This window comes from Syngnathus floridae, chromosome 2 (genome assembly GCF_059516105.1).
Source record: "Syngnathus floridae isolate MCC-2025c chromosome 2, RoL_Sflo_1.0, whole genome shotgun sequence".
Lineage (NCBI taxonomy): Eukaryota > Metazoa > Chordata > Actinopteri > Syngnathiformes > Syngnathidae > Syngnathus > Syngnathus floridae.
This window is the reverse complement of record NC_142414.1, coordinates 26,257,799-26,280,429: the sequence shown is the minus strand read 5'-3', so window position 1 is coordinate 26,280,429 and position 22,631 is coordinate 26,257,799. Positions and strand designations below refer to the sequence as shown.

The 22,631-nt window shown below is 45.0% G+C and overlaps 1 protein-coding gene and 1 long non-coding RNA gene across 8 annotated transcripts in view; one reads left to right on the top strand and one right to left on the bottom strand.

The window, feature by feature from the left end:
• tns1a (tensin 1a) overlaps positions 1–22,295 on the bottom strand; it is a 41,463-nt gene extending 19,168 nt beyond the window's left edge. For 2 of the 7 annotated variants that reach the window (XM_088364556.1, XM_088364576.1), the window contains exons 1-8: positions 22,135–22,295; positions 21,867–21,992; positions 16,942–17,046; positions 15,246–15,404; positions 7,698–7,812; positions 6,424–6,461; positions 1,858–1,896; positions 760–801 (exon numbers count right to left, since the gene is read on the bottom strand). In XM_088364556.1, coding sequence (XP_088220682.1) covers positions 760–801; positions 1,858–1,896; positions 6,424–6,461; positions 7,698–7,812; positions 15,246–15,341 — 330 coding nt within the window. In that variant the 5' untranslated portion in view covers positions 15,342–15,404; positions 16,942–17,046; positions 21,867–21,992; positions 22,135–22,295. Of the gene's footprint in view, positions 1–191; positions 736–759; positions 802–1,857; positions 1,897–4,857; positions 5,056–6,423; positions 6,462–7,697; positions 7,813–11,878; positions 11,896–15,245; positions 15,405–15,805; positions 15,935–16,941; positions 17,047–21,866; positions 21,993–22,134 lie in introns of those variants that run through there. The other 5 variants (XM_088364565.1, XM_088364570.1, XM_088364574.1 and 2 more) reach the window with 5 other exon arrangements.
• On the top strand, positions 215–3,633 carry LOC148402866 (uncharacterized). The gene is made up of 3 exons (XR_015854847.1): positions 215–829; positions 2,629–2,738; positions 3,102–3,633. It is a non-coding gene; the product is annotated as an uncharacterized LOC148402866 (long non-coding RNA).
• Positions 22,296–22,631: the final 336 nt, after the last annotated feature.

Genomic DNA, 22,631 nt, shown 5'->3' with positions numbered 1-22,631 from the left:
TTTTGAGATCTTAATGGCTAGCTGGTTAGCTAAAGTCGCACTTTATCCATTTCCCACCGAATATTTTGTTGGTGTTGAATTTACCCAATTTTATTTCACCAAGTGGTTGAACAAAATAAAACCATCTGGATTCAAATACAATTTGACATAGTCTTCTTCTTAAAAATGATTGAAATGTGGGCGTGGCCTACCTTGCAGCCCAGGTAACCTGTGCTCCACCTCCAGGTTAAACTCAAGAAGGGAAAACATCTCTTCAAAGAGCCGCCGAGAGGCATGGCTGAGCAAGCTGCCGGCTAGTTTCTCTCCAGAACATCAAAATAAGTGCGAAAAGAAAGTTGGCGAGGCTGCATTCCACTCGGCGCGGCTTCCCATGATGCCCAAAGATGCTGGATGCCAACTGATGTTTTCCCCTCCTTTGCAGCTGCTCCTCCCTCCATCCGTCCATCTCATGATCTCAACTCCCCCGCTACAATTTCTCCCTGTGTTGATGAGCGCTTCCTTTGCACGGCAAACATGCGCCGCTTACTGTAATTACCCTTCAGAATGAAGTTCCTGAGCTCAAAATAGTTTCAGCCCCGCGGCTAGCTAGCTAGCTAGCTAGCGTTATCTCGGTTGGTTTTGCTCCAGCTGTGGGCTGAAATGAAACTAAAAATGTTCTCAGCCCTGTTGTCCAGATATTTTTGACGAATGTTGTCTTCAGAGTCAGAAAGTGTTTTTAAAAATTAGTCAGCTGATATCAACACTGGACTTTGTGCTTACCGGAGTATCTACGTGCTTTAATGGCAGCTGAGGAGTTGGAGGCTGTGGAGAGAAACCAGACAGCCGAGTGGTGAGTCGCAAAATGTTTGCATACTTATCTTTTGAAGAGCATGATTTAGATAGAAAGGGGGCGGGGCTAAAATCCGAATTACAAGTACGTGACAAAGGAACTGTACAGACAAAATATAAACATGAAGCCAATCATCTTCATCCAGGAAAAATAGTTGAGTGGTGTGCTTAGTTGAGCTCTGTAAACAAAACTCCAGACTGTTTATAAACGGCATTGGTCATCTTAAAGGGCCCCGACCAAAGTTAAGAAGTGACTGATTGGAATGCTCCTAATTTGTTCAGCTCTTCAAATATGAGAAAGAATTTAGAAAGCAGCATGGAATTCCTGACACGGTTCCGAGCGTGATATAAAATGAGAGTGCAGGGGTCAAAGGCAAGGCCCGAAAGGCAGATAGGGATCAACGCGTCATTTTAGGTGGTCTTTGAGAATTTGAAGCTTTTTTTCAAAATATATTTAAATAATTAATAGTCGAACAAACTGTCTTTTCTTGACTTTTAATTTAAAATCCTTTCATGCATTTTCTCGGTCTCATTGGCACACGCTGGCAAGGTAAGGAAACTTTATTTGTATAAGGCTTTTTACAATTTAAAGTAAAATAATTAGAAGAATTTATAAAGAAAATAATTACAAATAACAAAATTTAAAAAAAATTAAATAAAAAGTAAAAAGATATTGTATATAATATATAAGGCTAGGCGCTTTTCAGAATTTAAAGTAAAAAAATTCGAAGAATTTACAAACAAAATAATTACAAGTAAAATAATTAAAAAAAGAAGTAAAAAAAATATGAATTTAAAAAAAATAATAATTAAAGGGGAGAAATCAAAAATAGCTTACTACAATTACTTTATGGAAACCCTAACTACGACCAATTACTACGAGTTTGACATCCCTGCTTTAGAGCCTGACCTTTGACCTCGATCAGCATCTCGCAGCTTTGCCCACAATTCCAGGAAGGATCAATATATTGAAAAGGGGATTTGAGCAGGGTCAATAAAGGTTTCTCATGCGCGACGAGTGCTACTCACCAGCTCATAGTTGGTTCCTGTTTGACACGTCGCGGTGACCTGCAAGAGGAGAAACAGTATGAGAAGAACTGAGATTCTCTTTTCACTTCAGCCCCGCAAATAATAACAAGCGAGGATACGCCGATCCTCCGATTGCTTCACGACGAGAACGGCTTTCGTTACATTTTCTGATGTCGCGTCTTTAAATAGTAGGAAGGCCCACCAGCGCGTGGTCCAAGTATCAAGTGCTCCGAGAGCGGCTCCTGATAGTCTGTGTGAGCATCTCGCAGTCTCGCCGCATGTTTGCTGGCAGCGAGACGGACGCGGGGCTATCAGCGGCCGGCAGGCTCCGCCGGGAAGGAAGCCACCATAATGAGTTTGCACAGCGAGAACAAAAGCCTGGCTGGCATTTGCAAGGCTGTCATGGAGCATATCGGGAGACGGGATCTGGAGCGCTTTTGTTGACATGCCACGCGGTGGCAATGCTGGCAAACATCAGTGATGAAAGTTTTGCACTTTGCTTGGCTTCCCGCCGCCTGGACCGACATTAGCGTAACTGTCTTGGCGTGCGGCGGTTGAATCGTTACAGTGCGGTCACTTCATTTACAACTTGGGGTTACGTCAGGACGATTTTCCCACGGGCAACTGAAGAAAAAGAGCCAATGAGTGAATATCACAACGGCAAAATGTTAATGAGTTACAAGATTCAACTATAATGACCCCCCTCGAATAAAACAATGTATATGAATTATTAACAAGACTGGCATTCACGGCATGTTTCTCGATCCAAAGGTCAAAAGGCGTCGGCGATGAGCGGAATGGGACTCGAGAGAAGCTTGACGACAGAGCTTCACTGTTAACATTCCCAAGTGCAACTACTCCATCCTTATAAGGCGGCCGAGGTGGGAAGCAAATACAATCTTCAAGTGGTTTGTGCACATAAAAGTACAGGAATAACTTGAAGGCTTTGCCAGGTGCCAGAATTAAATCGAAGTTTAAAAAAAAAAAAAAAAGGCATGCATCTGAGTTATGGTAAAAATTCTTTCAAGACTTTTTTTTGCTCCTTCAAAGAAAAGCTAATGATGAAGAACAATTCAAATAATTCCAGAGGACGGGTCCAAACTGTTTTTTTTTTGTGCTTATGCAGTTCAGAGTACCGACTTTTACCCCCAAGTGGTGTTCTATCATTGGAAGAAGTTTTTTTTTTTTTGAATGAATGAATCTGCCAATTAATCAATTATCACAATTTTTTTTTTCCCTATCAGGCAGGCCCGATTCTATTTCACAGAAGTGCATCGCTTCCAAACTCACAGTTCCCTCCGCAATCCTACTGAGCTCGGCGATGGCTGCTTGCCTGAGAAACTGAATTCCACGCTCACCAAGCTATGGCCAAATAAGGACCAAAGCTAAAAAAAAAACTCTTGGGATGGATTTAAACATGCTGGCTTTCTGATTTCCTCAGAGAGGGAAGAAATCCACAGAGCGCCATAATGTGTGTTCATCATTGATTTGATGGTGATGCTGTACATTCAGAAAGGTGACAAATCAAGGAAAGACCAAAATGAATGACCAACACGGGGACAACTAATATTTTCCCAGATGGGTGCCTGAGGGTCATTTGTGAGCATAAACACAAGACAAGATGGCGGTTGGTTTCAAAGTCCTCTAAAACAGGGGTGTCATCTTCGGAAGGCCACGATGACTGTCAACCCAAATAAATCTCGTATTATATATATACAGTATAGGCTACGCAACAAATTGATGAATAACTACTTTTGAAATCAGAGACGAGTAAATAACTTTCATAAAATATGAATAATAAAAAATAAACTAGTCTCTATTTTTTTTTAAAGTGGAGACAATTTGCAATTTTATTTATTCAAAATGCAATTTGTACATTTTGTCTTTGTGGGCCAAATATAATTACACTGCGGGCCAAATTCGGCCCGCGGGCCAGAGTTTGACACCCAAAAGCACAGGCCATAAATTTTAGGTGGCAACAGCGTGGAAAAAAAACAAACAAAAAAAACTTCCTGGCCCGGAATCCGCTCACTCGAATGATGTCATTGCATTATTTCCTCCTCTGCTCCCAAACGTTGATATACAATGTTCTTTTTTTACAACCGTGGTTTTCAACAAGACATCAAATGTCCGCTGCCCAGACCACAGCATGATGATCTATAGGACGAGCTCTCCTCCCACACCGCCGCAATTACGTGACGGCTTTGCGGTCCAAAAAGGAACTTCAGTGGAGATGCTTAGAAGACTGGATGAGAGGGGAAAGTAGCTTTTGGACCACCATCAGGCCGCAGTGAGCGGCAAGGGGCCAATCACGACGACTGCTACAAAATCGACATTTAATGAGCAGCTGATGAAGATCAGATGTGCAATGCAAGCTCACTTTGGACAAAAAAAAAATCTTCTGTAAACAAATTTCACGCAAGAGCGGAGACGTCTCACGACGCAGCCGCTCGATTTCATGACTCACGCTTGTTTAACATTAGGGAGGACCGAATATGTGGGTACACGACATTTCCCTCGGGGTTGCTCTCCGACATGTCACCTTCCCCGAGGGGAACCCGCTTCTATAAGAGGAGACAAACAGCTGTTCTATTAACATCGGTCTTCACCTCATCGCGCTCCAGGGACACGCTCTTGTTACGGGCAAGGTGAGGAAAAAAAGGTGGAATGTTTTCTCCGGAGGTTCAGAAGCAAATTAAGAACATTGGCAGGCTGTGTCGTACCCAAGGGCGCTACAATAAAAGTCAATTGCTGTGTTTTGTCTCAGCAACAGAGGACACGTGACCTCCTGACCGCTCGTCTCGCTGAAGGTCAGAGATGAGAACGTCAACAAACATCATGGAGCAGAAAAGTGCGCAAACTTTTCAGCTTGACTTCATCTCCTGCACTTTGAAGGAAGCGGCCAACTTGCCAAGCCTCAAATGCCTCTCACATGACGTAACATGAAGAAGAAAAAAAAAAAATCCCGCATACCAGGAAAAATATTTCTAGGCTTCTTACCTGTCCGCTGGAGCGCTCTCTCCTCTCTCCTTCTCTGCTTGCTTTCTAACGTTGCATTTCCACAAAGCCAGCCTCGCCCCCTCCCGAGAGGAGCAGAACCAAATACAGACACTTTTGACGACCTCCTCCGACAAGCCCTCCACCCACCCTCACTCAAAACACCGTCGGTAATCCCGGACGCGTGCCAAGAGAGCTACTGAAGTCAACTATGTTCAGCCGGCGGACTGAACCAGGATGCACTTTTGGTGCTGCTGGCTCAGACTCGTCCCTTTGCTGCCAAGTCATCTTGCAACGCTCTATATAAGGCCAAGAAAGCAGCTTGGGGCTTCTCGGTGCCCGAAGCGAGACAGTACAACTGCAGAACTCCCTCCCTCCCTCCCACTCTGTCCAATTCCCCTGTCCGCACTCCTTCTGTCTGCACTTTGCTCAAAGCGGCTGTTGAAAGAGAATAACTATCATTGCATCAACAACGTGGGGGGGAAGGGGAGGGGGGGGGGGAGTAAAAGCAACCTGGATGGATGGATGGATGGAAAAATAACAACAACACAAGTACGACAAGAGTGATAAAAAGATAATTGTTCATTTGGATACGTTGCACATTATGCGTGCCACATGTTGGCAACGTCAAACCTTCTTGACACCCCCGTTCAAATCATGATAGGCCCCATTAAAGCGCCATAAAGTGTATAAAAGCATTTGCGTGCACCCTTAATGATGTCAACAATGTGATGTTAAAATTAGCATAAAGAATAAAATCATTGAGACTGTTGACACGTTAACTGTTACAAGGTCAATTTGAGGAATTCAATCATGTTCTCCTTCATAAGATTCACCAAAATAATTTTTTTCAGGTGTGTTTTATTTTATTGTTTTAACACGCCGGTTGACACAATTGAGCAAGCAATGTCTTAGTTGAGACTGAGGAGGGGGGGGTGATGACATTTACAACATGGCTTCAAACAACGCAAACCCACTAAGAACAGCCTCGTTGGGCTCTGATCATCGTTGTGTCATCGGTTGTGTTTTCCATTGCACACCGGGATCACGCGGTGACATTAAAAAGGCCGAAGTGGGGGAACGGACGGCGACAGACGGACGGACGGACCCCAGTGGGCCCGCTGGAGGAAATGTGCCGGCAATTAAGGGCAACGAACACATGGCTTCACATCACTCTTTTCATCTTGCACGCAGACAACAAAGTGTCACATGAAAACCACTCTGGGGGGCGGAATTTATAAGTTAGGAGGTTACTCCAGAGGTCAGACATTTTTTTGTTGTATATTTGATTATTTTCACTGGCGGAGTTTGAGGGGGGGTGCGAGGGCACTGCCCCCCTCCAAAAAAATAAATCCTTGAATGTCCCAGTGCCATGCCAGATAATTAACTTGGCCATTTCCCACATTTTCGGGCCATGTAGGGGAACATATAATTAAAATTAGAATTTTTGACAATTTTCAGGGTGTTATTTTTTTATATATTTTTTTGCGGAGCCCCTGAGATCTCCTCGACTCCCAGATGGCACAGTGAAATAGTTCATAGAACAACCAGGGAAGTAAAATGTCTTACCTTCACTTCACATTTCTTATGGCAGGACAGTTGACAAGCTGCAAAGAAGAAAGACACGTGTTACTTGTTGCGCAAAGGTGGACGTCGGCGAAACAAAACACATGCAGAGTTGCAGACACTCTGATGCTTTCTGTCACGCTCACTGCCCAGTCGCTGAGCTGGAAAACTGCACCAAGGTCAGCCTGCTGCTGCATGATTAAGTGTGGGGCTGCCTCCTAGCGGCTAAACTGCAAACAGCCACCATAGCGCATGACAAGGGAATTATTTTATTTCAGGGGTGTCCAAACTTTTAAGTTGGCATTTGCTGATATCATTATACATCGAGCCTCTGGAACAAATAAAGCGTTTTTTAAATGATTAAAGTCTTTAAATAATATTTTAATGATAATAATAAATTTTATTTGTAAAGCGTTTTTCATAAAAGAATGTCAAAGTGCTACAGAAATAAGACTGGCAATAAAAACACGCAAAAAAAACAGAATAAAGGCATAAAAGCACAGAGGTGGAAAAAATAAAAATAAATGAAAGATGGGTTTTAGGGGCAAATGTTTTAGAGGTGCATCTATGAGTGGCACAAAGGCAAAAAAAAAAAAAGGTCTGCATTAGCATCTCTGGTGGATGTATTTTATTCCAATTATTTGAGAAATATTAATTGCAAACGCCGATATTGTAATGTTGAGGTTTGGAGTCGTTTGGACGTGATTGGAAATTTGTAGAGAGGAACAAAAGAGTGCTGAAGACAAATCTCATGCCCTCCCCTCCCCATTTCCCCATTCTGCCTCTGTCTACCACCCCACTTTGCGTCTTATCTAGGCTAATTCAGCAGCAGCTGCAGCAGCCGTGCTAATTTTAACAGCAAATCCTTCGCCAAAGCCCCAAACCGGCTTGATCTCCTACTGCCGCTGAAGCTTTTCAGCTCGGCTTTGCCTTCAGTTAGCGCAGCCATTGGCACCGCAGCCACAAAAGAATAACCACGTATGTTTGCACCAAAAAGGAGATGTAAAAAAAAAAAAAAAGCGCCACGTGAAGGAAACTGGATCACAAGTCAACAACGCAGCGACGGACAAGGATTTCCTGAACATCATCGGCCTCGGCTCGCCGAGGCGTGGTAATGTTTCTGGCAGGCGTGATGGCAATTTGCTGAACTAAACGGACAAAGTAGGTCGTCAGCAGCCGCAGCCTTTCCCAGTGCGGCGAAGGAGGCGAGGGAAAGAAACACCTCCAATTGATTATCCGGGAGAGTGGGGAAAATAAAAGCAGGATTGCTCGCTCACCTTTGCAGATGAGACCCTCCTTTGTGATGGCCTGCTTGCATATATCACAGCTCTTGGCCTTCTTGAATGGCTTCAGTTTGAAGGTGTGCGTGTGGACCCCCTCCAGTTCGTCGGGCTGAGGAGAAGCGGAAAAGAGGAAATTGGCGTCACACAAAGCGAGCACCTCGACGTTTATCATCTTAGCATCTTGCCTAGCTGGCTAAAAGAAAAGAAAAAGTTTCACAGAGGCAAAATAATGTCATTATAAAGTTGGTACCAGTCCTTTAAAGAAAAGCCTTGAAACTGACAAAAGTGATACAAATAAAAAAATATGCGAAAAATTTGGAATGAATTAAAATATATTTTTTAAATTAAATAAATTACATTTTAATTAATTTAATTAATTTCAAAAGACATAAAAATATGAACAATCCGGCCTGTACAGTTCTGTTTGCAGACACACAAATGAAGCATACATGGACCCACTCTGAAAACTACGTTAAGTTCTAGTGCCGATTCGTGTCGATGAATTGTCAAAGAAAGTAAAAGTTCTCTGGAGTGAAATATGATGCCCAAGGTCAAAGGTCATCCAGCTGCACCATGAAGCAAAACATACCAAAAAGTCCAAATAGAAGGAGAAACAAAACACAAAAGCGTGTGTGTCCATGTGTGTGTGTTCAGGGTGTTTCCCTCGAACAATTCCGTCATCTTTCCAATTAGAAAGAAGCCGAGCAAGAACTCTCTTGTTTTTCCTCTCCTGAGCTGTCATTTTTTCATCATCCCTGCTCCCTGGTGACCTTTCGTGAGTCATAGCATCAGTGTCATTTCCTTTGTGTATTTGTGCAGGCCAAATAAGAAAGGCAACTTTTTACATTTTCCGATTGGCTGCCACGGCAACGTGTCAGTAGATACGCTTCAAACTTGAGTATTTTCCAAAATTTGTAAATAACCCTCAAAATGAGGGAGAGAATTAAGATTTATCTTGAGGGACAGAAAATGGATGAAGATAAAAGGCAAAAAAAAAAAGAGTGGACGGCCCAAGATCCGAAGACGCACAACAAGGCGAGGAGGTGTTCCTCTGAGGATTATGGACAGCTAGGACAGTAAATCAAGTACTGGGGCTCCTCTCCCCGAGGTGCACTTAGCTAATGAAAAGCAGCACAACAATACCTCGGCTTCACTTGGAGTGGAGACGCGCTACCACGAGGAAGGCGAGACAGAGGCGGGGCAAGGCGAGGCGGGGCGACACACCCAAAGACACCAACGTGTCCTTCGGCACCCCATGAATGCAAATTATTATTGCCGCGTATGAATAGTATGAAGGATTGCCAGATTGACTTTGTCTTGTGTTGCAATAAACAGGCTGATGTCATTTTCCTGCAGTCCATTAACTCTTTAATAACAGAAAAAAAGTTGAAATTTCCTTAGGAAAACAAAAATCAATCATTTTTTAATAAAATATGAAAAATACACAGCTTAGAGCTGCATTTTTCTTTTATTATTTTTGTAACTCCTTTTCCTAATCCGTAGATGAAGCAAATATGAAATCTCTCATCTACATAGAATGAATACTAACGGCATCTGAGGCGCTAGCGAGCAAATAATTATCGAAATGTAAAATCCCGCAGGAATGATGACCGAGTCCAGGTAGAGAATCGAATTGGAACTCGTCCAGCACATGGCACATGACTCCATCCTTCCATCCATCCAACCAAGCGAGCGTGAGGAGCAGCGAGCTCCACAGAAACAAACACGGCCCGAAGCAGGAGAAGTCCCGTACGCCCCTCAGGATTAAGAAAGAAAGCAGTCACACCTGCTTTCCATTTCCACCAGCTTGAAATTCTGCCCGGAACAAAGAGTGCCTTTGTGGGCCGGGCCGGGCCGGGCCAACGAGGAGGGCAAACCCTACCAGATGCGATGCGTTCACTGTTACAAAAAAACCTTGTAATTCCCTCCAATTCCAACTCAGCACATTTGATGATCTTCCTACAAATCAAGATGCTCCATGAAAAGAAAGCAAATATTCACCAAAAGGCCTGCACGGAGAAGAAAGAAAAAACTGCGTTGCCAGATGTTTATTTGCTTGATTGTTGCGCAATCACACATCGGCTTATCCGGACTTTGCCAATATACTTCTCCTCTTTTTTCCTGCAACGATGGATCAGTGTAGGAGAACATAGATATGAGTTGCTGATGTTTTATTAATGACAACGAATCCAGTCGATCCCAGTGGAGCGACTTTCCGGGCACGTGGCCAGATTGGCGCAGAGGAAGCAACGCTGCGCGGTGACAGCTTTGAGTTGCTCGTATTAGCATGAGAAATTGGAACGAGGGTGTCACATGATCAATATCAGGTACAGATCAATGCGCCACCATCACTAATGGAGTGACGGCGCCACGCATGCGCAACAGGTGTGTTCGTGAGCCGTGCAATTTTAGGTCATGTGACCCGGAGCCAGACATGATTAGCGAATATGTCAAATGAAAACAGTTTTTCATGTCACTTCAAAGATGCTTTGAGGTTTCTTAAAAGGGTTGACAAGCGTTTTTTGAGATCTTTTTTTCTCAGATCTGAATCTGACTGAGCAAGCATCTTATTTTCTGAAAACAAAACTGACGGGAAAACTATTCCAACACTGTTCACCTGACTAGAAAGTAAATGCCGCCAAATTAAAACTGAAAGTCTGCAGTGAATTTGTGGTGGGATGAAAAAATGCCCAAAAAATGAGAATTGTGTCCCAATATTTATGGAGCTGCCAGTATCGCCTTAATTTAATACTTTCAGAGTCTGTAAAGTCTGCCACCTTCCCGCTAACTTCAAACCTTCAGAACTCCAGCCATCTGGACCATCAAAAGTAGCACAGCATCAGTGGGGAGAAAAAAAAAAAAGTTTGAAAAGGGTCTAAATTTATTTTTTGGGCTCACTGCAATTGTTTCTTGTTAGATTGCTGAAATGAAAAAAAGAAAAAAAAGTCTCCAAAGTCCAAACTAGAGCGTTCCAAGCTCCACACATAGAGTCACAATATATTGATCCCACACACTCAGCATATCTCCCGGGAGCTCCGTTTAATGGGCGTCAAAGAATTAACTTTGCCGCGTTCGATACGATTTAATTTAAGGAGGACGATTCAATCCACACATCCACTCGTCAAGTTAACGCACTGCCTCGTATCGTTCCGACTAACATTTCTATTTTTAGAATTTGCTATGGGATATATTGTCAAATCAGAAATGGACCAATAGACGGGCTGAATGAGCACCACATTAATTGCACTCGAAGGAAAAAAAAAAAAATCACATCGTCGGAGGTGTGGCACGGCTGTTAAAGTCCAATCAAAGGCGGATTGATTTTCACGGCTCTGCTGGGATTTGTTTAAGTCAATAAGGGGACTCTGTTAGACGACTGAAGACATGACAGATGTGGCATACATGCATGTTTCCAATAGATGCAGCAAAGATGTATTATTTTTTTTTGTCTATGTGGAGGAAAAAAAAAAATCAGTTGCTTGCTAGCAATGAGCACATTCATGCTACTGTGCCCGTGTCAGCGCGTCACATCCAATATTCACTCCCTGTGCACGGGCCTGATAAATGATTAATAGCGTGTATTTGGGGAGCTTTCTTCGAACCAGCCTCTCGCACGTCACCCGTGCGTGTTACACCTCGCGGCCCTTGAGGTTTTTTATTCTTCTGCCGCTGATGATGTCGCCTTTAAAAGTCTCACTGCATGGGAAGCTCCATTTCTCAAGACTCAAAAGTAGGGCAGAAGCCTGGCTGGATGGTGACACGTACATCGTCACTAATCCAGTCAAGGAAATGTTAGAAGTTGATCGCAAAGTGGAGGAAAATGCGGGTGGGGTCTTGGTGTTCCGCATGTTCTTGTCCAACATGGACACTCATTGCGTGTCCCGCTTGCCGACATACTCGCTCAGTCCCACATAGGAGGGAAAAGCAAGCAGATTAAATTATACAGGAGTGAACAGAAATAGCTTCGGTGCAGCGGCCGCCTGGACACACCGGTGAGAGGCGGCGACCGAATTAGCCCCGCACGTAAGATGGACTCTTAGAATAAACACAAGGGTTACAAAAAAATTACAACTAATGTCCAGGTTGCCTTGTAAATTGAAATCCAAATCCTGCAACTCCCCACGCTTTGAGAAGATTCCTCCACCATCAAGCAATAGAAGAAAGAAATGTCTCACCCAAAACATGCAGGAGAGGCAGACCCATGTCCGAGCTCGCCCGGCCAGAGAGAGAGACACAGAAGGCATCCTGACCCGAGAAAAGAGGGCGTTCCAGCTTACGAGATAAATCCGTTATATTCCTGAATATTCCCATGAAGGCTCCGATGGCAATTGTGAGGAGCATCGATGCTGGATGGATCAGTTAGCTTAAGCGCACAGGAGCTCCGTTCTTCTGGCGCTCTCCGCGTCTCGGCCACTTCTGCTGGCCGCTCCTGTCAACTCGTGCGACTTCATTCTATGAAGGGGGAAAAATCGGGGGTGGGGGAAGGTGGCCCAGGAGATGGTGTGTTTCTCCACTGCCTCCTCCTCCTCCTCCTCCACTCCCCTCATCACCTCAACTGGTTCCCTCCAAAATGGTACAAATGACTGTGGCAGACAGATGTTTCATTTACAAGCTCATATGAAACCCCGCCCCCATCCTAGCGGCGATGGAGGTACAAGCCGCAAATGTGAGTTTCGCGGACCAAATTTTCTCCAGACGCTGTTGGCAAAGTGAGCAAATCTTTCAACCATTCCATGCAGTGTGTGTGTGCGTGTGTGTGTGCAAACTTTGCGTGAGCGAGCCAGCGGGCGAGCCTCTTCCTCGTGAACGTCAATGAAAATCCAAGTCATGAATCAACATTGTATCAGCGGGCGCATTACATCACCGTTAGATCCATAAAGGGCTAAGAGCCGATTCATTTCCAGAAAACACCCGCTATTGATCCCTGCTGCACTTCATCACTTGCACTGGAACGGCCACGTTGGTTCACAGGTTAACCCGACATGGGATCTGTGTGTGCCTAGAGATGATGGCAACTAGAAAAAAAAATAAAAATCTGCCAAAGCTAATGATTCGGATGGATGGATGGATGGATGGATGGATGGATGGATGGATGAATGGATGGATGGATGGATGGATGGATGGATGGATGGATGGCAGATGAATGGATGGATGGATGGCAGATGAATGGATGGATGGATGGATGGATGGATGGATGGATGGATGGCAGATGAATGGATGGATGGATGGATGGCAGATGAATGGATGGATGGATGGATGGATGGATGGATGAATGGATGGATGGATGGATGGATGACAGATGAATGGATGGATGATGGATGGAGGATGGCGGATGGATGGATGACTGGATGGATGGAGGACAGATGAATGGATGGATAACAGATGAATGGATGGATGGCTAGATGGAGGACAGATGAATGGATGGATGGATGGATGGATGGATGGATGGATGGATGGCGGATGGATGGATGGATGACAGATGAATGGATGGATGGAGGACAGATGAATGGATGGATGGATGGATGGCAGATGGATGGATGACAGATGGATGACAGATGAATGGATGGATGGATGACAGATGAATGAATGAATGAATGGATGGATGGATGGATGGATGGATGGATGGATGGATGGATGGCAGATGAATGACAGATGAATGGATGAATGGGACTCAAGAGATTCCACTGTATTTTTCAGCAGTTAAAGATTCTATTCAGGCAAGCTCGCCACTTCTAGTAGCCCCCAACAAACGTTCCGATGATCACCACAGATTGGTCAACTTCATTTGAATACATTGAAATGCAGCAGTTTTCCTCTAATTTGATTTTAGCATTGAGCTCCAGTGGCTCACGACTGCGAGAGTCAAACAGTTGTATGGTGAGGTCAGACCACACGTCGCATGCCAAATATTAGGCACGCCCAAGATCCCATGTGCAAATATTTGAAACAATAAAACAAGAGGAGCAAAATTGCCCTTCTTTATCGCTGGCTGAGGAATCCATTCCATGAAAGCTTTAATGGAAGAATAACAACGCATCTATCATAAGGAGGGCCGGCCCAGAATACTGCAAGGGGACATTAGTCATTGCGCTGGGCACCAAGTTAGGAATACAGGCGAGGACGTATTATGGAGGGGAATACACGGATGGCTTCCGAAGGACTTTAATAGAATGAAATGAGATCAGAGGATGAAACAGAAAGCAGAATTAAGGCAGGTGAAAATGATTCAAAGGTGACAGAAAAAAAAATCACGAGAGAAAGAAGAGAGGCAGAAGGTCTGAAGAAACCAACACGAGCAGAGGAGGGGAAAATGAATAGAAAGAAAAGGATCCACATGTATGCGCTGCCATGGCGTCGCCATAGCAACCGAAAAACCTCTGCACATCATCGCCCCCCCCTCGTGTTACGCCATCTCCTGCCATAACCCAGGCCTGGGACCGTGTGAGCTTGGTTGCCATGGAAACTGAACAGCTCACAGCAGCCCTCGGAGGGGAAGACGCCAAGCCTTTACCTCTCCACTTTCACCTCCCAGTCAAGTCACATGATGAGCTCTGGCACTGCAGCCATCAAACCAGACTAGAGGGAGGGGGCTAAGCGTGTTACATCATTGCACCCGTTTTTTTTTTTTTTAATTTTCTATATTATTATTGCACTCCCAAAATGCACGAGAGCGTTTAGGTTTGATGAAATCAAACACCTCCATGCCAATTTGAACCAACGCAGGAGCCGCTCAGCGAGCCAGTGAAGTGTTCATGCAAAACGTTGACACACACACAAACACACACACACACACAGGCGCGCGGGGATTGAGCGCGGGAGTAGAGATAAGGAGCTGCGGCAATTGAGTGTGGCGGGTGAGGGGGGGGGGGGAAGATTGGGGAAGGTTGGATTTTGGTGCTAGTAGGAGGGTGTTGGGGGCTCAATGTGATGGGCGGCTGCAGCACTTGCATGTACAGGATCCCTCCAAATTGCATTTTCTTGCACATCATTGAAGTTGGAAAGCTTCAAGATGATGTCAAAGGACTGAAGATGGTGTCTTCTCACAAGAGGAGACATTCTTCAGTTTTCTTTAGCTCCCGGCCATTTTACGGACGCTTTCCCCGCGAGAGGGTTAACCAAGACACATGATCGCAATTTCCTAAAAACGGCCAGAACTTGTGTGGCAAAACATGGCAAAGGGCTGAAAGTCCCCCCCCCCCTCGCCTTGTCAATGCAGATGAGAAAAGACTGATGGAAAGGTGACCCTGTTCATCCAGAACATCCCCTTGTCCAGATGATGGCGCCGAGTACAGAGCCCGAGTGGTTAACCCCAAATGTGAGTCCAGCTATAAATGGAGCAGCTGCCTGGAGACCATGTTCAGATGTAACACTGACCTTGAATCAGCACTTAGAAGAAGCACCCAGGTCCCAAAAGCGTTCACACCATCCACATGGTTTGCTACGCATGCAATGCTTGCTTGGGTCATTCCCAATGTTCTCTCTTCCGACTCCCTCAAAATTGGAGTCCCCTCAAATCCCGTTTCAACCTCGGCGGAGTCTTACCTTGTCTCGCTTGGACCCCCGCATTGGGAAGAAGCAGGCGAAGAGGAACTTGCCCCAGCTGATGACGGCAGCTAGGCACCAGTTGAGGCGGGCCATGCCTGTGTTTCTTTCCTCTTGTCCGCGAGCCCCTTATTTCCTGCTCGGCCCCCGGGTAGGATCCTGCAACGCCCCCCCCACCAGAGCCGAAAAAGAACAACGTCAAAACGAACAACGAAAAAAAGACCCGATACTATCTTCTACGCTTTCCCATTTTGGCAAATTGGAACCACCTGTCTGCAAATTCCAATTTGTGATGATGTGACTAAGAGGGTGCAAAGCTAGAAATCCCCCCCCACCACCCCCAAATTGGACCTCTATGGTTTAGCCATCCAACTGTCTTCCGAGCTGATCAGTTTAAGTGTCATGAGCATCGGCGGCTGCATCATGCCAATAGTCCGCCGCTAATCGACGGCACTGTTGCACACATACATACCCCCCCGACACACACACACACACACAGCACTCGCCTCAGGCATAAAAAAAAATAACAGAAAAAAAAAAAAGGCTGTCCTGGCACATACATCCACAGGCTGAAGAGCCCCCCTCTCATGGCACGCACGGCTCCCCTCTAGGCTCAGGATTCCCGGTGCTTTGCGCTCTCACACTTACACACACGCCGCTGCTACTGCTGCTCTCTCTCTCTTTTCTCAAACACACACACACGCAGTGATGCTGCAGCACTTACTCAGCCAGTAAGGGGAGGGGGCGGATGGGAGCGAGAAAAAAAAAAAAAAAAAAAGTGTGTATGTATTGGGAACTGAAGGATTGGTAGAAAGGGGGGAAGCAGAAGAGAAGATGGGAGTAAACACACGTGTGTGTGTGTAAGCCGACATGGCAAGATGACGTGCACAAAGGCGAATAGTGACAAGGAAAGAGTGAGAAGGGGGGGGGAGTCAAGATGGGTGGATGGGAGACATCAGGAAGGGAGAGGAATGACAAAACAAAGATGCAGGAAGGGAGAGAGTGCTTGGAGAGCGCCGATGAAAACACACACGTGCACCAGTATGCGCAATTGTGCACAGGAAAAAAAGCCGGCCGAGATGATTTCGGTGTGTGAGCGGAACTGAATGGAAAGAAAGAGAGAGATATTGAATCGTTCTCGGACACACTTTAAGTCACACACATGCGTGCGCCGAGGACTGCAGGTGGTGCACAGGCTCGTTCACTGGTGCTGCAGTCTCTCTACGCTTCAGTAGGAGCGAGCAGATTTTCACTGCAGAACGCGCTTCTCTTCTTTGCTCTCCCCCCCTTTTTTCCCAGCCCGAGCCCAGTGCACCACCGCCGGCGCCGCCGCCGCCGCCGCCGCCACACCGACGCAATCACAACACATCAAAGCGGTGAGCGCAAGTGCATGGAGGACCACGTCCAGCCTGCGGGGAGTAGCCAAATGCGTAGGAGGCTGGGGCAAAATGGTGGCCCATATGGAAACAATATGTGGCGAGAAAAAGATGCTTTTGGGAAAGACAGTCATGTATATTCCAATTTTCAACACACATATGAGTCTTAAGAACCCCCATTATTAAAATGGATAAACTCGTTCTTCATCTTATTAGATCTCCACATTCAGAACTGGATTTAAAAAAAAAAATGTCAATGTGTTTGAGGCTTCTGCTGGACATTTACAGCGATAAAAAAAAAATCATCAAGGTATTCTCACTTGGCAATGCGCTGATCATCCTCATTAAGCATAAGCAACTTGCATAATCACTGCTGACTTCGATTGACCGGCCTGTCACGCTGCCCGGCCATGAGCGTGGGAAGCCTGCGAAAAAATAAATAAATATATATATAAGGTGAGGGCTGCCAAAACAAAATTGTACAGATTGATCTTGATTATGATTCAAATAAAGACTGAATTAAGTTTGCCTTGGACTTTTCTTAATACATTGTTAAATTAAAAAATAAATAAAAATGTAAGAAATTTATTTAAAAAAAAAAAAAAAAAAAAACCATAAAAAATAAATAAATAAAAAAAAGTATCTCACAGCTGTGAGTGACAGGCAGAGCATTTTCTCCCCGCCCACACGGCACTCTTGTTCCTGCACCAGCCCGCCATTCACATTCAGGGCATGCAGGCACACAGTGTGTACTGTATGGAGCAGACACCAGATTAGGTCCCATCACACACCTCATCATTCCCTAATGTGCTGACTCATCCGTCTTCCACTTCTCTCCCGCCCGCTCATCCTCTCGTTGCCTCCTTTTTAAATTTCATCCCCAACCTTTTGTCTTCTGTTGATGCCCTTCTCTTTCTCTCTCTGCTTCTCCCCCCTCCTCGGCGGCGAGAAATTCCGCAGCAGCAACGATGACACCCTTTTTATGTCGAAAGCGTCACGTCTGACCCAAGTGAAAGCAGCAGAGGGACAGAGGTGACCCCGATCAATGTGCTTTGATGCACTAACTCGATCAAACGGGATCATTAGAAGCGAGTGATCCACATGCGTTTCATTTAAGGTCAGCGTGAAGGACCTGCCCGCCCGGGGTGGCCCGTGGCCGGTCTCTGAAGCTCCAGGTGACGGCGTTGTCTTTAGCGGGGCCAAATTATGTGAAGGGACGGAGATGCACTTAAAGCGGAGGACCATGAGTAGTGACACATCCAGGGCCGGCTGCCAAGGTAAACTCACTTATCCAGCCGGGCCTCCCCGACTCGCCCACTTCGGTGACATCCTATCGTTTAGTGGACACCCAAGGGAGCGTGGAACATTATAGGAAATACCACACGTAACCCCCTCCCTTTTTTTTTCCCATCTGTTAATGGAATCTAAATGTGACACTAAGAAAAAAACCCCATTAATTCAAGTTCTAGTAATTAAATTACGTTTTGTTGATGGTCATGTTTTTCTGAGATTTTAAAATAAAAATATGCTCACCCTGATCTTTAAAAAATTAAAATTAAAAAATCTTTATCTTACAGGAAATGACACGCATCATGCTCAAAACAAAAAGAATGCATACGCAATTAGTGGAACACAAGACTTCATTTGGACCCTAATTTTTTTTTGCGTAATACAAGTTTAGCACAAAAATCAACTGTATAGTTTTCTTTCTTTTGGTATTTTTAAAGAGTAACATAGTGGAGAAGGGAGGTTTGCGCCGTTGTGGGGGTGAACACATCCGGCTCGTTACCCGGCTAACAGAAGCGTCTCCAGGAGAGGCGCATGCAGACTTTGACATTGCTGAAGCCGAAATAAACTCACAGGAGTAAATGCAGAAGATTAAAGCACACAAAGTACGTTTATAACAAACTGCAAGCTTGATCTGTGCAGTGGAAAATCATTGAGATGACCGTATTTTTACCCAAGTGATAAATTTATATCGTGACCAGATTGCCATGCTCCCAAAAGCCCCCGTGATCATAATCCCTTCTATGTCCTTTTGTCACCTTCGCTGCGGCGTCTCGCTTCAACGAGCCAGACAAAGATGGCTGATCTCGGCGCATCCGCCGAAAGCTGCGAGCTAATCAGCGATGCGCATGCCCTCTGATAAGCCTCAACCGACAACAGCGACGTGATGCGCCTCAACAGTTATCGCTATTATCAGCTGCGGCGCTCGGCCAAATTAAAATCGACCCTCAACTTAACTCAGGCGCCTTTAAATCTTCCTCGTGCCACCTTTCGCCGTGGCGCAGCGATAGCTACTTAGCAGTAAATAAATGCCATGTGAAGCAATGACTGTCAAGGTCAATTTCAATGTCAAACCACATTTTGGGAAGTCCTTCAAGGCAGGGGAAATACGTTTGAGTCTAGAAAGAACCCGAGCCCAAAGGTCCTTTCTCCCCGCGCTGCGTCCGAACGAGACTGCTAGCTTGCATCCCGCTGCTGACTTGGCTGTCCTCCAGTAGAGTTTGTGGCACGCTTTTAGCTCCGCTAATGTTGCTACCTATGTAGGTTAAAGACCCCCTCGTGGTCGACAAACACACCAGCGCCGGGAGGAAACGTTTCAAGGTTAAAGCGGATCAGGCAGTCGCAAACAATCGAGGGAGAGAAACAGCAGAGGCTCGGATAGAGTTATATCTCTATTTGTGAATTAATCACCTCATTCTGTCTGCTGTACTCAGAAATCTGCAGAGCCCTCATTCCCTAAATGGGCCAAGGAATCCATGGAAGGAACCCACCCCTTCTAATTATACGCATTTATCACCAATCACAGCTTTGAACTTGGATGCCAAGTTGATGCTGCGCTACGAGGCAAAAGTGACAGTGAGTCTCGTAGGTCCGAAAGGATCAGTCAGGACTGGTTTCTGGGACCGGGCCAATCTACGATCAGGAAGGGAGATGAGAAAGGGAGTGCTCAGTTGATGGTAAGCATCAAATCATAGAATACTGAATTCTTCACTGTATGTCATGGATGGAAGCAGTTTTGGAAATTAGCCGAAGCAATCAAAAATGCTCAGGTGATGGAAGGTCGTGTTTACTGTTGACGAAATGTCAACTGTAATGCTTCACTTAAACCAATTCAACGACTATTATACTCCTAATAAAAAAAATTGGAGGCAGAAAGCATGCATGTCTCTGCCCTTGAGGGAATGATGGGAAATGAAGCATTCCAAAGGCCGTGCGTATCCAACGGGACACAACTTGAGGCGTCGATAAGCATAACTGTGGCAGGGAGCGAGAAACACACATTTTGTGAAGAATAATTTACAGTACGGCTGAGCCAGGGGCGGCGCTAGGATTATTTTAGATTAAAGGGGGGGGCTAGACCGATAACTAGGGGAACTGAGGAAATAATTCATCAATATAGTTGAGAACATCAAATTAAAAGGCAAGAGGGGCTAGCTAGATTTCTGACGGGGCTATAAAGCATAGCGCCCACTAGTGTCGGCAACGTTTGTGATGGTGACATCATCAGAAGTAACAACTTTACTTTGCAGGTACACATGGTCTCCCTGCCTTTTCTTTGCTGCCATTGCGCCGTTGCCATGGGAGACGCTTATGTAAGGCATGCCTAATCCCGTTAACTGTCACCGCGGGTGCCGAAGAGCAGGCAGGCAGTCCAAAAAAAAAAAAAAGTCCATTCTTGGCGATTTAACCGAGGGCGAAATTGTCTCGGGGTGTGCGATAAGGTGATTTGCGGCATGCTAAGCTAGCCTTGCTAAGCTAGCAGAGCCTCAACGTTTCTCAAAATAAACGCTTGCTACTACTTTGAAGCAGATACGCTTCCAGAGTGGAGACAGATTCGAGTTCGATAAAAGCAGAGACACGCGTGGACGACCGCGCGGTGTCCTCCCCCCATTCTCTCAACCGCCTCGTGCTCCATTAGCTTTATTACACTCTCTCGGCTGACGGCACTTATTGTGCAGGGTTTGATGTGAAGGTCAACATGAGATGCCGTACGGACATTTTGCGTCCCTTCCGAGACAAACAAAAGAACCACGGTCTTAATGCAGAGCAAGACATTTTGGTCGGACTCATCATCGCTGTGTTGCAAGCGCTAATCGCGGCGCACATAGCAACATTAACGTCATCATCATCATCGGGTTCACCGCATTGTTTTGCTTTTAATTGCCACCAGAGGAAAAGGTAAGCATTTCATGACCCACTTTAGCTCTCTACTGTAAACAGTCACACGCAGATATGTAAATTGGTGTTGTGATGATGAGTGCCAAGCCAACTCGCATGCCTGCTGTTTTATTGCCAAAGCAAGCTCCCTGCTAAGGTCAAAGGTCATACAGGCACTCTTTAGCGAAGCGTGCTGTTGGTGTATGCCCAACATCTGGTTCTGTGAAATACTTTGCAGCGGCTGCCAGAGCTGCGTGGCAAAATTTGGATCCTGAGCTCATTAGAAGACAAACAGAACCAGCGGCAGTCAGCAGCCATTTTTGTGCCAGCTCAGCAGGAAGAGCGGCGGGGCGGCAAAGCCAAGATGGATGCTATAATGTGAAAGCGTGGATCCGACACGCGCCGTTAAGATCGTCGCTTTACTCCTGCAGATGACACCGAGGCGGATGCGTCATACTTTTGTATGGACTGCAACACTATACAAAACAAAATGTCGAAGTAAGCTAACCATTACGTTAAAATGTAACGGTGGCTAATTAGCAGGCTAGCCTAAATTAGCCTACTCCATGACAACTCAACCAAACATTCCACACATTAAGCTCATCTTTAAAAAGTATTATGGAATTTAGAAGGCTTAAAGTGCAAATGGATTGACCCAAAACAGATTTGACTGCTTCCTGATGCAAGTGTGGTGTGGGCGCCTATCACTCAGCAACAAGCTGCTGGGATGCGGCACACACTAACGCGAGAACAGCGCCATCTGCTGGTGGATCAGAACACTGCAGTTCTTAGAACGTTTGCTGTTGGAACTCAAAAGTTTCCGCAATGAACCCCGAGATTATTATTAGATACGTGAAAAATGGGTACTGAGAAGATTTATTTTAAAATACAGCACAGCAATTTTGTAAGATAATCCGATGTGATGTAGTTTCAAATTGCTTTTTTAAAAATTCAAAAGTTTCAAAAGCGCAGTTTTGACTTCATGACGTAAAAATGTAAAGAATCTACACATGCTAAATCTGAACCGGCGAGCTATTTGTGAGGTCATCTGCATGGTTTTGATGAATGACAATTCTCTCACCTTCTCTGTAAAGACTGACCTGAGCAGAGGGTAAATGGTGAGAATCCCCCGGGGAGCTAGCTTGATGAGTTCGGTCAAATCTCATGATGCTGAGAGATTAATGGAGCCACACTAGAAGTGTGAGTCCTACAAGGAAAACACAACACACGTACAAAATTAAGAGTTCATATTGCATTTAGTTTGGGAATGAAATAGACGGACGGCCATGTTTGTTATTTTGCGTCAAAGACAAAAACAATCCAATTTATATAGAACATTTGGTTCGTACCTGATCTGCTAAACTTTTCTTTTTCCAAGCAAAAGTTAATCTCTATTATTTATACGTATTATAGGATTATTTTGTAGCTCTTGAAGACATTTTACGTAGAACAAAAAAGCACTGTAGATTATGAATGTTCCTACTGGTGTTTCGTTTCTGGTCATCAAGCGCCGTCAGAACCGGAAGTGCTTCGAGAAGTTTTAGTCATTTAATAATAAATCGAGTTGCACTTTAGATTATTCCAGAAAACAGCACATTAAAAAAGACCACCAAAAATTACACATCCAAAAAAAAAAAAAAAGTATTTCCCCTAAGTTAATGCATGATGCTTATATAGATATATTTTTAAAACTTTTTGTGAAATAAACTTGTTAGCAAGACTCCCTTTTTTCATTTGCGGAGCTGCAGTTGAAACGTCAGCAGTGCAACACTGCCCTCCTGTGGAGGTAAACACGTCGTGCAATTTTGAAACAGGTGACATAAAAGGAAGCTTAGCTGGATGAAAG